Below are 12516 nucleotides of genomic sequence, written 5' to 3'. Positions count from 1 at the left end.
GGAAGGGGGTGGCTGGATGGAGACAGTTCTGCCCATGGCTGGCTCCCTGCTCAGGCTTCATGTCACTTTCCCTGCCTTGTACAGGGGAGACTGCCAGGATCTTGGCTGTGGGCCCAACCTGTGGCTGACTAGTGTCCCCTCTGCAGGTTCGTGTTGCTCACAAAGCTTTTTTCACTTGACCTGGGCTGCCAGAGTTATGCCTGGTCTGGCCCTGGAGCTCCCGGGAGGGAGCCAGAGCTTGTGCCTGCGAATATCCACCAGGCTGGAGGACCCTTTGTCTTAGTCACTTTTCCGTCGCTGAGACACAATCCCTGACATCTGCAACTTCGAAGAGGAGAGGTTTGTTTTGGCTCAGTGTGTAGAGGTTGCAGTTCATTGTCAGCTGGCTCCAGTCCAGGAAGGGCAGCAGGAAGGGCAGCAGGAAGGGCCTGCGAAGGAAAGTCACTCGCATCATGGCAGCAAGACGCAGAGTGAAGGGAGAAGCTGCGGGAAAGGCAGAACCCCCTGGCCATGCCCCTAGTGACCCAGCTCTTCCAACCAGTGCCCCCTCTGACAACACATCCAGCCATAAACTCGTTGGTGGACTGACCCACCCGTGACGATAGTGTCCCCCTAATGCAATCACTCCCCCAAGCCTGCCTATGATCACACGAGGCTTCGGCGGGACATCTGATACTATGAACCCTAACGCTTGCATCTGCCCAAACCTTGGCAGAAGCTCTCACCTCCTCCAGAACTTAGCCCTGGCTCTGGAAATGTGATTTAGCATGTGGCTAAATCATTTAGCACCAGGCCTGCCCCTGTCTTCCCCACCTTGGCCCTGAGCTCTGTCTCCCCAGAAGTGGGTGAGCTGTCTTCTCCCCTTGTCCACAGGAGGGCTCCTGGTCTAGCCCGGAGTATGTGCTTTCAGTCACATGGACCTGGGCTTGGCCATGTCACTTTCCATCGTGCAACCTTGGACAAGTCATTTAAACTTTCTCAGCCTCACATTTCTCAACCTGTAAAATCAGGCAAACAGTAGGTACCTCACGGGTTGGTAGTGAAGATTAATTAATTCATTTCTATAAAATACTTTCAACATGGCTTCAAGATATACTGAGTACGCTGTAAACATTACAACTGCTGGTTTTGGGATGTTTGTGTTACCATTACTGAATTACCAAAGCTCCTAACTTCCTTCCTCTCCCAGCTGGTGGGGAAGTGGAAGGTGGTAGGTAACGTGGGGGAGGAGGACCTGACCCAAGGTTCTTCCTATCCTGGCAGGATCCGGCCCCAGCTGTCGAAGGAGAAGATTGAGGGCTGTCACATCTGTACCTCTGTCACCCCAGGGGAGCCCCAAGTCCTGCTGGGGAAGGATAAGGCCTTCACCTATGACTTTGTTTTCGACTTGGACACATGGCAGGAACAGATCTATACAACCTGCGTGAGCAAGCTCATTGAGGGCTGCTTCGAGGGCTACAATGCCACAGTGCTGGCCTACGGGCAGGTAAGCCCCCAACTCCCCCACCAGGGGCTACCTGTCTCAGATTTCCCATCTGTGGCGGAGACAGCCCTGCCCCCAGAGCAGGTGAGACACAGCTGTGTAGTTTTGTCTGTTGTCCGAGGGTGCTCCTGGGCTCCTGGATAACCGAGGGCAGCTGTCATCAGAGACTCCCGCTGGGTGTGGAAGGGGAGCCAGGTTGCAGGTAGATGGGTGAGAGGATTTGGCTAGGTGCAGCCTGGCTGGTGGCCCGGGAGGGTGCTGGGTAACACCTTCCCTCTTTCTTTGTCGATGCAGACGGGGGCTGGGAAGACGTACACTATGGGCACTGGCTTTGACATGGCGACCTCGGAGGAGGAGCAAGGCATCATTCCGAGAGCCATTGCACATCTCTTCAGGGGCATCGCTGAGCGCAAGCAGCGGGCACAGGAGCAGGGTGTAGCTGGGCCAGAGTTCAAAGTCAGCGCTCAGTTCTTGGAGGTACTGTGGTCTGTAGGCTGGCCAGGAGGGAGGCGTATTGGGTGTCATAGATGCTGGACCCTCTTCCAGTGCAGGAGAATGAGGCTCCCTGGGGAGCCATGGGGGCTCTGGGGCTACCTACAGGTGAGTTCCCCAATGCTGGAAGTATCCAAGCAAGGAAGACCACTTGGTGGGACTAAAGGGTTTCCTGTATCGCACAGGGCTGGAATTGATGCCCTGTAAGATCTCCTTGAACCCTGACTGACTCTAGCGCTGACGCTTGTGACCTTGAGCATGTCATCTCACCTCTCCGAGTGAAGGGTCGGTGAGGATGGCTTGGAAGCATATGCCTGGCACTGGGCGAGAGCTCTAGTTTTCTCCCTGCCTCCTGGCCTTCTCTGGGTGCCTCCTCTGCCTCCAAGCGGCCTGCTTGTCCCTTTCTGCCTGAGATGCTCCCTGGCCCTGTGAGGCTTCTCAGACCACAGCACAGAAAAGTCCTCCAGGAGGGGCCTTCTTTAGCCTCTGATCCTGCCTGTCTCTAGGAGAGTGTCAGCCTGGCCCTGTGGCACCTGGGCGCTTTTGGGGTGAAGGAATGGGTCTCTGAGCTTCTGACACCAGCTGTGCTGAGCCCCAGGCCAGTAACGCCAGCGGTAGCAGCTCCCTTTTTTGAAGGGAGCTCTTAGAGGCCTTTCTGGGGTGCCAAGTAGACCTTTTCTCACGAGCTTGACCGGGCTGCTCCTCTGGGACTCTTGGCTAGACAGCTTCAGTTCTCAACATCTATAGGTTGGGAGCACCCTAGCCTCTCACCCAACCCCTGTTCTCTGACTGTACCCTGGTTGTCCTTGGAAGGAGGGATGGATGTGGCCTCAGCCCTGCCTTCCCCTTTGGGGACCAGTATTTTAGGCTCTGGAGCTTTTCTGTGTCCTTCTGGATTTCTGCTCCTGATAGACTACCTGCTTCTCTGTGTGTGCACGTGCGTGTCCTGCTCCTTGAGAATCGCTGTAGGCTTTTCTTTCACAGCTCTTTATTTTCTTCTTCTCCATCCTGTTCCCACAGAGAGCCCTCGAAAACAGGGGAGCCCTTAAACAGTCCGTACCACAGGGTGGCGACAAGGGGTTAAACAATACAAGTATGTCTGACCCAACGTAGGCAGATACCGTGGCCCCCCCATCCTCACCGTCTCTTCCTTTTGTTGCCTCTTCCACTTCCTGTGGGATATTTCGGTCCCTTTAATGCCATCAAAGCTTTGGATGGCTGAGGGCTGCAGTTCCCCCTCTCGTCTGCCTCAGGAGCTTCTCTTGCTGTCCCCTTCCCTTTGCCTTCTCTCCAGCCCCAGCTCCCTGTCTGCTGGCCATCCCAGCGCTTTAGCAGGTGAGTTTCCCCGTCCTCAGTTCCATTCACAGGAATCTCTTCGGCTGAGCCTGAGGTAGTGAGGCCACTCCTGGCCAGGTCGGCTCCCACATGGTCTTCTCAGGAGGCTCGACGCGGTGGCCTCAATGCTCCCCTCTCCTTCTGAGCACAGGGTACAGCCATGTTCCTCTCTCTGGGCAGCTGTCTTGACCTCAATCCCAGGGACATCAGGATTAGGGTGTGACTCCCTGGTTTCCACTGAGTTCTCCCTCTGCCCCTCTTCCTTTGGAATCACACCCTCGCCTCCTCTTTCCCAGTTACATAAGATCTGCCAAAATCGTGGTCTTCCTCGTCTCTGACATCCAGGACCTTCATGTCTTTGTCCCCTTTAGTCCACTGGGACTGAGAGCTGCTAGATTCTGGTTCCTTGGGGAAAGAAGCAACAGTGCACAGCCAGGACCCAGCGATTGCTCCTTCCCGTCCAGGAAGAGGAGCCTGGAATTCAGAACCCAGAGGGGAATACGCTGGGCGAGCTAATCTCCCAGGTGTCAGTTTCCACTTCTGCAAAGTGGAGATGGTTTCTAAACACAAGAAAGCCCCTTTGGGCCCTCTACTGTGTGCCACACGAACCCAGCCACTGTTTCCTCCTGGCACAGCTCTACAACGAGGAGATCCTTGACCTGTTCGATAGCACGCGTGACACTGACACCCGCCACCGCAGGTCCAACATCAAGATCCACGAGGACGCCAACGGTGGCATCTGCACCACAGGCGTCACTGCTCGTCTCATCCACTCGCAGGAGGAGGTGAGCAGCCCCTGGAGGTCCAGGGCAGGCAGGTCTTTCCCCAGGAAGACCAGAGCTGGCAGCACAGGGGCCCTGAGTTCGCACATCTGGTTCTGTCCCCAGCTGATCCAGTGCCTGAAGCAGGGCGCCCTGTCGCGCACCACGGCCAGCACCCAAATGAACGTGCAGAGCTCCCGCTCCCACGCCATCTTCACCATCCACCTGTGCCAGATGCGCCTGTGTGCCCAGCCCAACCTGGTGAGGAGCCCTCGGGATGCAGGAGCTGCGTGCCACAGGGGAATCCAGGGACAGGGAGAGCGAGATGAGAGCCAGCAAACCAGTCAGGGTTTGCCTCTGCCACTTGTTGATTTTTCCTTTTCTTTTTTCTTGAGCTTCATTTACTCATCTATGCAGTGGGGTCACAACGCCTCTGTTGTGTTTCAGAGATGGGATGGGAGCCAGGTGTGTGCAGGGACTGGGTTCGCGTCTGATGAGCTGTATGTGCAAAGGCCCAAGGCACTGTGCCATTCTGTGGGGAGATCAATCCGGAGCCCAGAGCCAGCGAGGTGGGGCACGGGCTGGGGAGTCAGATGGTGCCTTCCGCTGCAGGTGAATGAGGCGGTGACCGGCCTTCCAGAGGGTGCAGCTCCTCCAAGCGAGTATGAGACTCTCACAGCCAAGTTTCACTTTGTGGACCTGGCTGGCTCAGAACGCTTGAAGCGGACAGGGGCCACTGGCGAGCGGGCCAAGGAGGGCATCTCCATCAACTGTGGCCTGGTAGGCACATGCAGGGTCACCAGTCCCAGCAGTCAGAACAGCCCGGGTTCAGATCCCTCCACGGCTGTGACCCCGTGGCTGCCCAGTCTTTTCTGGGCCTCTTACCAGCTGCTGCCCAGGGCACCCACAGTCATCACCTGTAGGCCTCTAGGCCTTCACTCTCAGCCCTCACCCTTGCCTCAGCTCCCTAATTTTACCAGTTTGTCAGTTCTGCCCATAGACCCGACCAGGAGCCTAAGGATGGCTGGGGCCAGCTAGACAGGTGACTGCTTGGGGATGCATTGTGCGGGCCCCTTGCTCCCTGAGGGACTGTTGAGCTGCAGCCTGTCTCCCGCAGCTGGCCTTGGGCAATGTCATCAGCGCCCTGGGGGACCAGAGCAAGAAGGTGGTGCACGTGCCCTACAGGGACTCCAAGCTCACTAGGCTCCTCCAGGACTCTCTGGGGGGCAACAGGTAACATGCAGGGGAGATCGGGGGAGACAGGGAGGTTGCTGGGGATTCCTGCTTGAGGTTGGGGTCCCTGATGGTCCTGTGGAGGAAGGGGGATGGGGAGGAGGAGGAGGAGAAAGAGGAGGAGCAGGAGGAAGAGTCCTTCCCACTCTGGGCTGCAGGCACCTTGAGATGCTCTGTGACCTTTGGCCAATTATGTTCAGAATCAGTGCCCTTATCTGCAAGGCTGGGAGAGCTATTCCCAAAGGAAGTCCCACTACCCAGATGAGACAACAGATGGGAAATAGTAGAAAAAGAGAGGCCAGGGCAGATCCTCATCTTCAAGTGGAGGATCTGCAGTTAGGCATCCTTGCCTTATTAGCCACCTTCATGGGGCTGCCCCCTCACAGTGGAAACTCTGAGCCAGCTGGCCCAGAGCCTTATGCCCCAGGTTCCACTCTCCTGAATGCCCAGATCCTTCAGGTCTAAGGTAGTGAGGTGCAGGGGCTAGGAGTGCAACCTCTGCTCCAAGGTGGTACTTCTGGGGGTGGCCGAGTTCCTGGCCCTCACCCAGCCTGATCACACATCCAGCCAGACCATCATGATCGCCTGTGTGAGCCCCTCGGATCGGGACTTCATGGAGACGCTCAATACACTCAAATATGCCAATCGGACTCGCAACATCAAGAACAAGGTAGTGGTGAACCAGGACAAGACCAGCCAGCAGATCAGCGCGCTGAGGGCCGAGATTGCGCGCCTGCAGATGGAGCTGATGGAGTACAAGGCGGTGAGTGCCTCCCAGCCCCACCCCGCACTCTCCCTCAGGGCCTTCGTGCCCTGAAACCGTGCTGCCAGCTCCACCTGAATTCCCAGCGTGCCTCCTGCCCACTCCTCTCCTCTGAGCATCGCTGTGGGCCTCACCAGGTGCATCTGGCACAGTCTGAGTGCTCCAGGCTTTAGAACAATACCAAGTCTGAGGCAGGGGAGCACCTTGGCTTTGTTATGTGGATAGCATGACCAAGGCAGAGACTGTCCAGGGTGTTTTTCTGCCCACTGGACAGGTGAGATCACTGCACTAGAACAGCATAGTTGACAGTGGGGATACAGGAATAGGCCCTCGTGCTGCAGGACAGAGAAGAGAGTGGTTCCTCCTCATGCAGGTGACCAGAAAGGGTCTCGTAGAGGAAACCTTTTGAACAAATGAGGTATCATCAAAAAGAGATGCACAGAGGCAGGTATGGTGGTGCATGCCTGTAAATCTGGCACTTGTGGGTAGGAGAATCACAAGTTCAAACCCCTCCTGGGCAATTTAGCAGCTTAAACACATCCTTTAAAAAGGGCTGGGAATACAGCTCAGTGCAAGGCTCTGGGTTCAACCCCCAGTACCACACACACACACACACACACACACACGCACGCACGCACGCACACACACACACACACGCACACGCACATACACACACACACACAAAGTAGGCAAGCATTCTAGGTAAAGAACGAGCCTTACATAATGGAATAGAAATGAGAATGTATGCTTTGGGGGGAAATATCTAATTCTGTGTGACCAAAAGCTGAGGTTACCAGTTGGTGGCCTGTGGCTGGAATCTGGCACACAGATGGTTTCACATTGGCTTGTGCTTGTTTCAAGAGAATGCAACTTAGTGGTCAGCCTTTCTGAAAACGTCCTGAGTCTTATAGTTTCCGCTTTGCTGGAAAACCGTGAAGCTCTAACAAATGGCACGAAGTTGACTGGAGTCACTGGGTCGCTGGCTCCATAAGACCAAGCCTGTGACTGTTAGCTCAGTCTCCCCCACACCCTGCTGTCCTACGCCCCAACTGACTCATTTCTGTTAGCTTCCTGCCCAGGCAGGGTCTGTCCCTTGGATTAGCCTGTGTGGAGAGAGGAATATGCCCGTGGGAAAGTAGGCCAGGTAAGACGGTAGGGTGACTCTGTCGTCATGGGGGAGCTGTGGTGTGTTAGGAAACTGGGGGCCAGAGTCTGTGCTGCCGTGTCCGGGAAGAGGCCAGGCCCAGCACAGCGGAGAGCACATCCCTAGGAGTTTCTGCCCCTGACTGCTCCCCGCCCACCCTTCCCAGGGCAAGCGGGTGATCGGGGAGGACGGAGCCGAGGGCTACAGCGACCTGTACCGGGAGAACGCCATGCTGCAGAAGGAGAACGGGGCGCTGCGGCTGCGGGTGAAGGCCATGCAGGAGGCCATCGACGCCATCAACAGCCGCGTCACCCATCTCATGAGCCAGGAGGCCAACCTGCTTCTGGCCAAGGCTGGTGGGTCGGGGTGCATCATGGGCTAGGTTCCCCCTCTCCCCATCTGCCCCCCATCAATTCACTGAAGTATTTTTTTCCAGCTGATTTTACAATTTTTAAAAATTTTATTATTTATTTACTTATTTATTGGTGTTGGGGACTGAACTTGGGACCTCGCAATTGCCAGGCAGACGGCGGAACCACTGAGCTAAATCCCTGGCCCAGATTTTACAATTTTTGATGACATGAGCGATACACGAACACAACCTTGTTAAACATGCCAGCAGTACATCAGATGTAAAGCGAAGGGTTAAATTGCCCCTGCCAAACTCTTTACCCACATTGTCTCTGCTTCTCAGGAGGACTCATCATGAGCATCTGGATGTGTATTTTTCATACCTTTATCAGCCTATTTGTTTCAAGTATAAATATATGCACACATGTACGTATCCATGTGTGTGACTGTTTATGGCTTTTTCTGTATAAGAGATCTTATGTATCATTGACTCCTCTTTTCCCCTTTGGCATTATGTCTTATAAATCCCTCTATTAAAACCCACTTAACTTTTTAAACTGCTGCATAATGTTCCATATGTGATGATGAATAATTTATTATAGCAGCCCTCTGTTGATGGACATTTATATTCTTTCCAGTTTCTCCCCATTACCAGCAGAACTCTTGTATATCTGGACACATGTGCAAGGATTTCCTTGATACAGGTTCCCTTATAGAACTGTGTGAGCTGCCCTACTAGAGGTAGATTCAGGGCCATGAGTCTTAAAGCCAAAGATCCTTACTGTTACACATTTTCCTTACCTCACCTTCCGGCTGCCTCCCCTCTCCAGGTGATGGCAATGAGGCCATCGGGGCTCTGATCCAGAACTACATCCGGGAGATCGAGGAGCTGCGGTGAGTGAGCCCCAGCGGTGTGAGCAGGCTGGGGCCCTTGGCCGGGCCAGGCTGGGGACAATGTCGACTCACCCCCACCCGGCTCTTCCCACGCAGGACAAAGCTCCTGGAGAGCGAAGCCATGAATGAGTCCCTCCGGCGCAGCCTGTCCCGGGCCTCCGCTCGGAGCCCCTACTCCCTGGGAACCTCTCCGGCTGGCCCAGCCTTTGGGGGCAGCCCGGTCAGTTCCATGGAGGATGCTTCTGAGGTGATCCGCAGGGCCAGGCAGGACCTGGAGCGGCTAAAGAAGAAGGAGGTCAGGCAGCGCAGGAAGAGGTGAGTGCAGCGCTCGCCTCCACAGTGGCGCTCACAGGTGTCCCCCGCTCCTCCCCTGGATTCAGGAAGGACCATCCCCCAACCTCGCCTGTGTTCGGGGCTCCCCCAGTACCCCTGCGGAAGTCACGGAGCCTTTTTGCAGAGACCCCCCCCTTAATACTCACCCACACACCTTCTCTAGTGCTGCACTGTTTCCTCCAGCGTCAAGTGGGGCGGTGCCTACAGGGGTTAGCTGAGTTCTCCACAGAGCGGGAGCCTAGCCTGTCTCTTCTCTGCTCCTGCTGCCCCCCTGCCTGCCTCGCAGTGGGACTGGTCCCCTCACCTGGCCTCTCCTTCTCTCTATCAACAGCCCAGAGAAGGAAGCCTTCAAAAAGAGAGCCAAACTCCAACAGGAAAACAGCGAGGAGACTGACGAGAACGAGGCTGAGGAGGTGAGGACACCCCCAACCACCTCACCGTGTGCCGACCCGCTCCTGTCCGCGTCTCTCACATGGTTGAGTGGGGAGGGTCTGCCCCATCGTCCTCGGATGGCCGAGTAACTCAGACTGGTTGCCGTGGTTCTCTCCATCCCTCGGGCCCCCCTTCATCCTAAACAGATGGTGTGGAAAGGAGACCCCTTCAGGGGCTGGGTTAGGGCACTGGGGGGCAGCTACTCCTCCCACAGGGTGTGGCCTCTCCCCTCCTGACACACCCGGGAGACACACCTGCCTGGTCTCCGCCTCTGGGCTCCCCTCATTGGAGGCCAAGCCCAGCCCTGATATCCCTGGTGCCCAGGAGGAGGAGGAGCGAGATGAGAGTGGCTGCGAGGAGGAGGAAGGACGTGAGGATGAAGACGAGGACTCGGGCAGTGAGGAGAGCCTGGTAGACTCGGACTCCGACCCGGAGGAGAAGGGTGCGTGGGCCTGGGCGGGGGGAAAGAGCCGCCTGTGGCAGCTGACCAGGGTGGGACTGGCGGTCAGCACCCAGAGAGAGTTCAGTGCCCTTGGGTGGGGTCAAGCCCGCCTGAGTTCCTGGACGTAGCAGGTGTACAGGGCCCAGAGCCCCTAGGCCCAGCACAGTGGTGTGACTCTCTTAATGGCAGTGCGTCCCTACTGAGAGCTTATACGCCTGCCCTTCACGTGGCGTGGTGCTTTGGGTCCTCACTCTGCCCTACACTTAGGCACTGGCTTTCCCCTGTGCCACCCGTGAACGTGCCCAGAGAGGTTCACAGCTCTCCCTGGTTTAGTCAGTGCAGAGCAGGGCACCGAACGCAGGCCTGGCTGATGCCGAGATCCAGCCCCTAAGGGAGGGCGCTGTCCCTTCTGCCGGCTGTGGTCCGAGTGCTCCCAGTCACTTCACCGTCCCCCACTCCAGCAGGGTCCCATGTCAGCTGCGACAGGCAGATGTTGGCCTCTGGGACCAGCCGTGTGGGAAGGATGTTTAGACACCTCCAGTCCCAGGTTCTGGGATCTGCCTTGCTTTGGTGTCGCCCCACCAGGCAGCCTTTTATCCTGCATGGGATTTCCCATTTCACCCACCTCTGGTCACCAGTCGATCCCAGTTGACCTGGAAAATCCCCTCTTCCCCGGAGTGGCACCTGCCTGAGCCTGGCTCTTCCCGACTCTTAGAGGTGAACTTCCAGGCGGACCTGGCCGACCTGACCTGTGAGATTGAGATCAAGCAAAAGCTGATCGACGAGCTAGAGAACAGCCAGCGGCGGCTGCAGACCCTCAAGCACCAGTACGAGGAGAAGCTGATCCTGCTGCAGAACAAGATCCGCGACACGCAGCTGGAGCGCGACCGTGTGCTGCACAACCTCAGTGAGCCCCTGACCCCCACCTTTCCCGCGTCCTCCTCTGCCAGAGCACACGCAGCAGCTGGCCCCATGTCCTCCTTGACAGCCAGATCAGCAGGTTGAGGCCCAGCAGGGTGGATGTCTGGATACCCCACGCCCCGTGCCCAGTGCCCAGGATCTGCCTTGCTTTTCTGGGGCTACTTTTCAGATGTGTTGCCCCACCTGGCAGTGTGTTGGGGGGTGCAGCTGCCCTTCTGTTCTGGGGACTTCTGGCCCTTCTACTGTGGGCTCTTTGGCTCACAGTTGAAAGTTCTTATGTCTAGCCCTAGTTGCTCTGCTACATTTTAGTTTTGTCTCTTTTTTACTCTCATCTGATGTAGTCGAATCCTTTAGTCCTTTATACACATAGGCATATGAATGTGACTCCTCCCAGCCTTTTCTTCTGCGCCCAATTTCCCCACCTCCTTCTTACATCTGACCTCCTCGGATTGCCCCTCGGCCCATGCATCCTATTATTCATTTGCTAATTCCTTCATCCACTTATTCAGCAAACATTTGTTGAGTGCATCTGTGGAGCCTCTAGATGCGGAAGATGTTGGTGTGTGCAAAATCGCTGCTCTCAGGGAGTGCAGATGGTAGAGGGGAGAGGCAGAAAACTCAGTAGGACCTCTAGCATGTCAGATGAGAACAAGTATTATTTTTCACAGCAGGATGGATACAGAGTCTGGGGACTAGTTAGGGGTCTTTTAAGGGATGGTTGGGAAAGACTTCACAGGGAAGGTGACTTTTGAGCAAAAACTTGCAGGTGAGACAGTGCTAAGGCAGATCGAGCAACGGGAAGCAGGTGTGTCCCTGGCATGATGGTGGAATGATAGGGGCCAGAATGGCACAGATCATGTCAGTCACAGGAAAGGCTTTGCCGTATAGTCCGAGGGAGATGAGCAGGTGTAGAATTTTGAGAGGAGTATGTGATGGAAAATTTTAAAACATTTTAGAAACATCATTCTGGCTGGTGTGTAGGGGAGCCAAAGTGGACGCTGGTGATCACTTAGGAACCGTTGTAAAGATCCCAGGAGTGGTGGATGGGATGTAGTGAGAAGTGGTTGGGTTCTGAGTATTCTGCAGGTTGAGCTAAAAGGTTTTGTTGATGCCTGGGTGGGGAAATGAAGGAGGCAGGAGCCAATAATGTCTCAGACTATGAAGAGGTGATGATGTTACCTGAGCTGAGGGCTGAGGGTGGATCAGGAGGTGGTTTGTACCTGTTCCATCTGACACATCTCTTGGCACCTTGGGTGGAAGAGGCTGGGATGGAGAATCAGTTTATTCCTTCTGCCACAGCCTACATCACTATCTTCTCTTGCTAACTTTTCCCCTTTCCACTGGCCCTAGCCATTTCCTCCAACACCGGATCATGGGTCAGAACCCAGCCAGCATGAGTAGGCTGCGGGACCTTCATGGAAAGCTGGGGACCAGGGACTCCGAGATCTCAAGATGGAGCACCCCCTCATCGCTCCAGTAGAAACACAGGCCCAGGGAGGGGTGTCTTGCTCAAGGTCACACTGAGATTAGAACCCGGGCCGCCTTCCTTCCCCTTTGCTGAGCCCACACTTAGCAGGAACGCTCAGGCACACTGCAGTGACGGTGCCTCTTGCTTCTGGCAGGCACCATGGAATGCTACACGGAGGAGAAGGCCAACAAGATCAAGGCAGATTATGAGAAGAGGCTGCGGGAGATGAACCGGGACCTGCAGAAGCTACAGGCCGCGCAGAAGGAACACGCCCGGCTGCTCAAGAACCAGTCACGTTATGAGAGGGAGCTGAAGAAGCTGCAGGCTGAGGTGGCTGAGATGAAGAAGGCCAAGGTAGGGTGTGAGGGTGTGAGGAGCAGGCATCTTAGAACCCACTTTCCATGTCTAAAATAATCAGTGCTGTCAAAGGTGGACTTTTTTTTTTTTTTTTGGTACTGGGTATT

At 55.7% G+C, this 12516-nt stretch overlaps 1 protein-coding gene across 1 annotated transcript in view; it reads left to right on the top strand.

The window, feature by feature from the left end:
- Nucleotides 1–452: 452 nt before the first annotated feature.
- Nucleotides 453–12516, top strand: part of Kif21b (kinesin family member 21B) — a 36446-nt gene continuing 24382 nt past the window's right edge. The window contains 15 exon segments of the mRNA XM_019210809.2: nt 453–575; nt 1190–1486; nt 1778–1960; nt 3946–4095; nt 4198–4332; nt 4684–4851; nt 5189–5304; nt 5872–6067; nt 7378–7567; nt 8393–8456; nt 8553–8771; nt 9121–9202; nt 9546–9663; nt 10379–10570; nt 12207–12406. Coding sequence (XP_019066354.1) covers nt 453–575; nt 1190–1486; nt 1778–1960; nt 3946–4095; nt 4198–4332; nt 4684–4851; nt 5189–5304; nt 5872–6067; nt 7378–7567; nt 8393–8456; nt 8553–8771; nt 9121–9202; nt 9546–9663; nt 10379–10570; nt 12207–12406 — 2433 coding nt within the window.

This window comes from Fukomys damarensis, unplaced genomic scaffold (assembly GCF_012274545.1).
Source record: "Fukomys damarensis isolate Sample0158 unplaced genomic scaffold, DMR_v1.0_HiC HiC_scaffold_11, whole genome shotgun sequence".
Lineage (NCBI taxonomy): Eukaryota > Metazoa > Chordata > Mammalia > Rodentia > Bathyergidae > Fukomys > Fukomys damarensis.
This window is presented reverse-complemented; position numbering and strand designations above follow the sequence as displayed.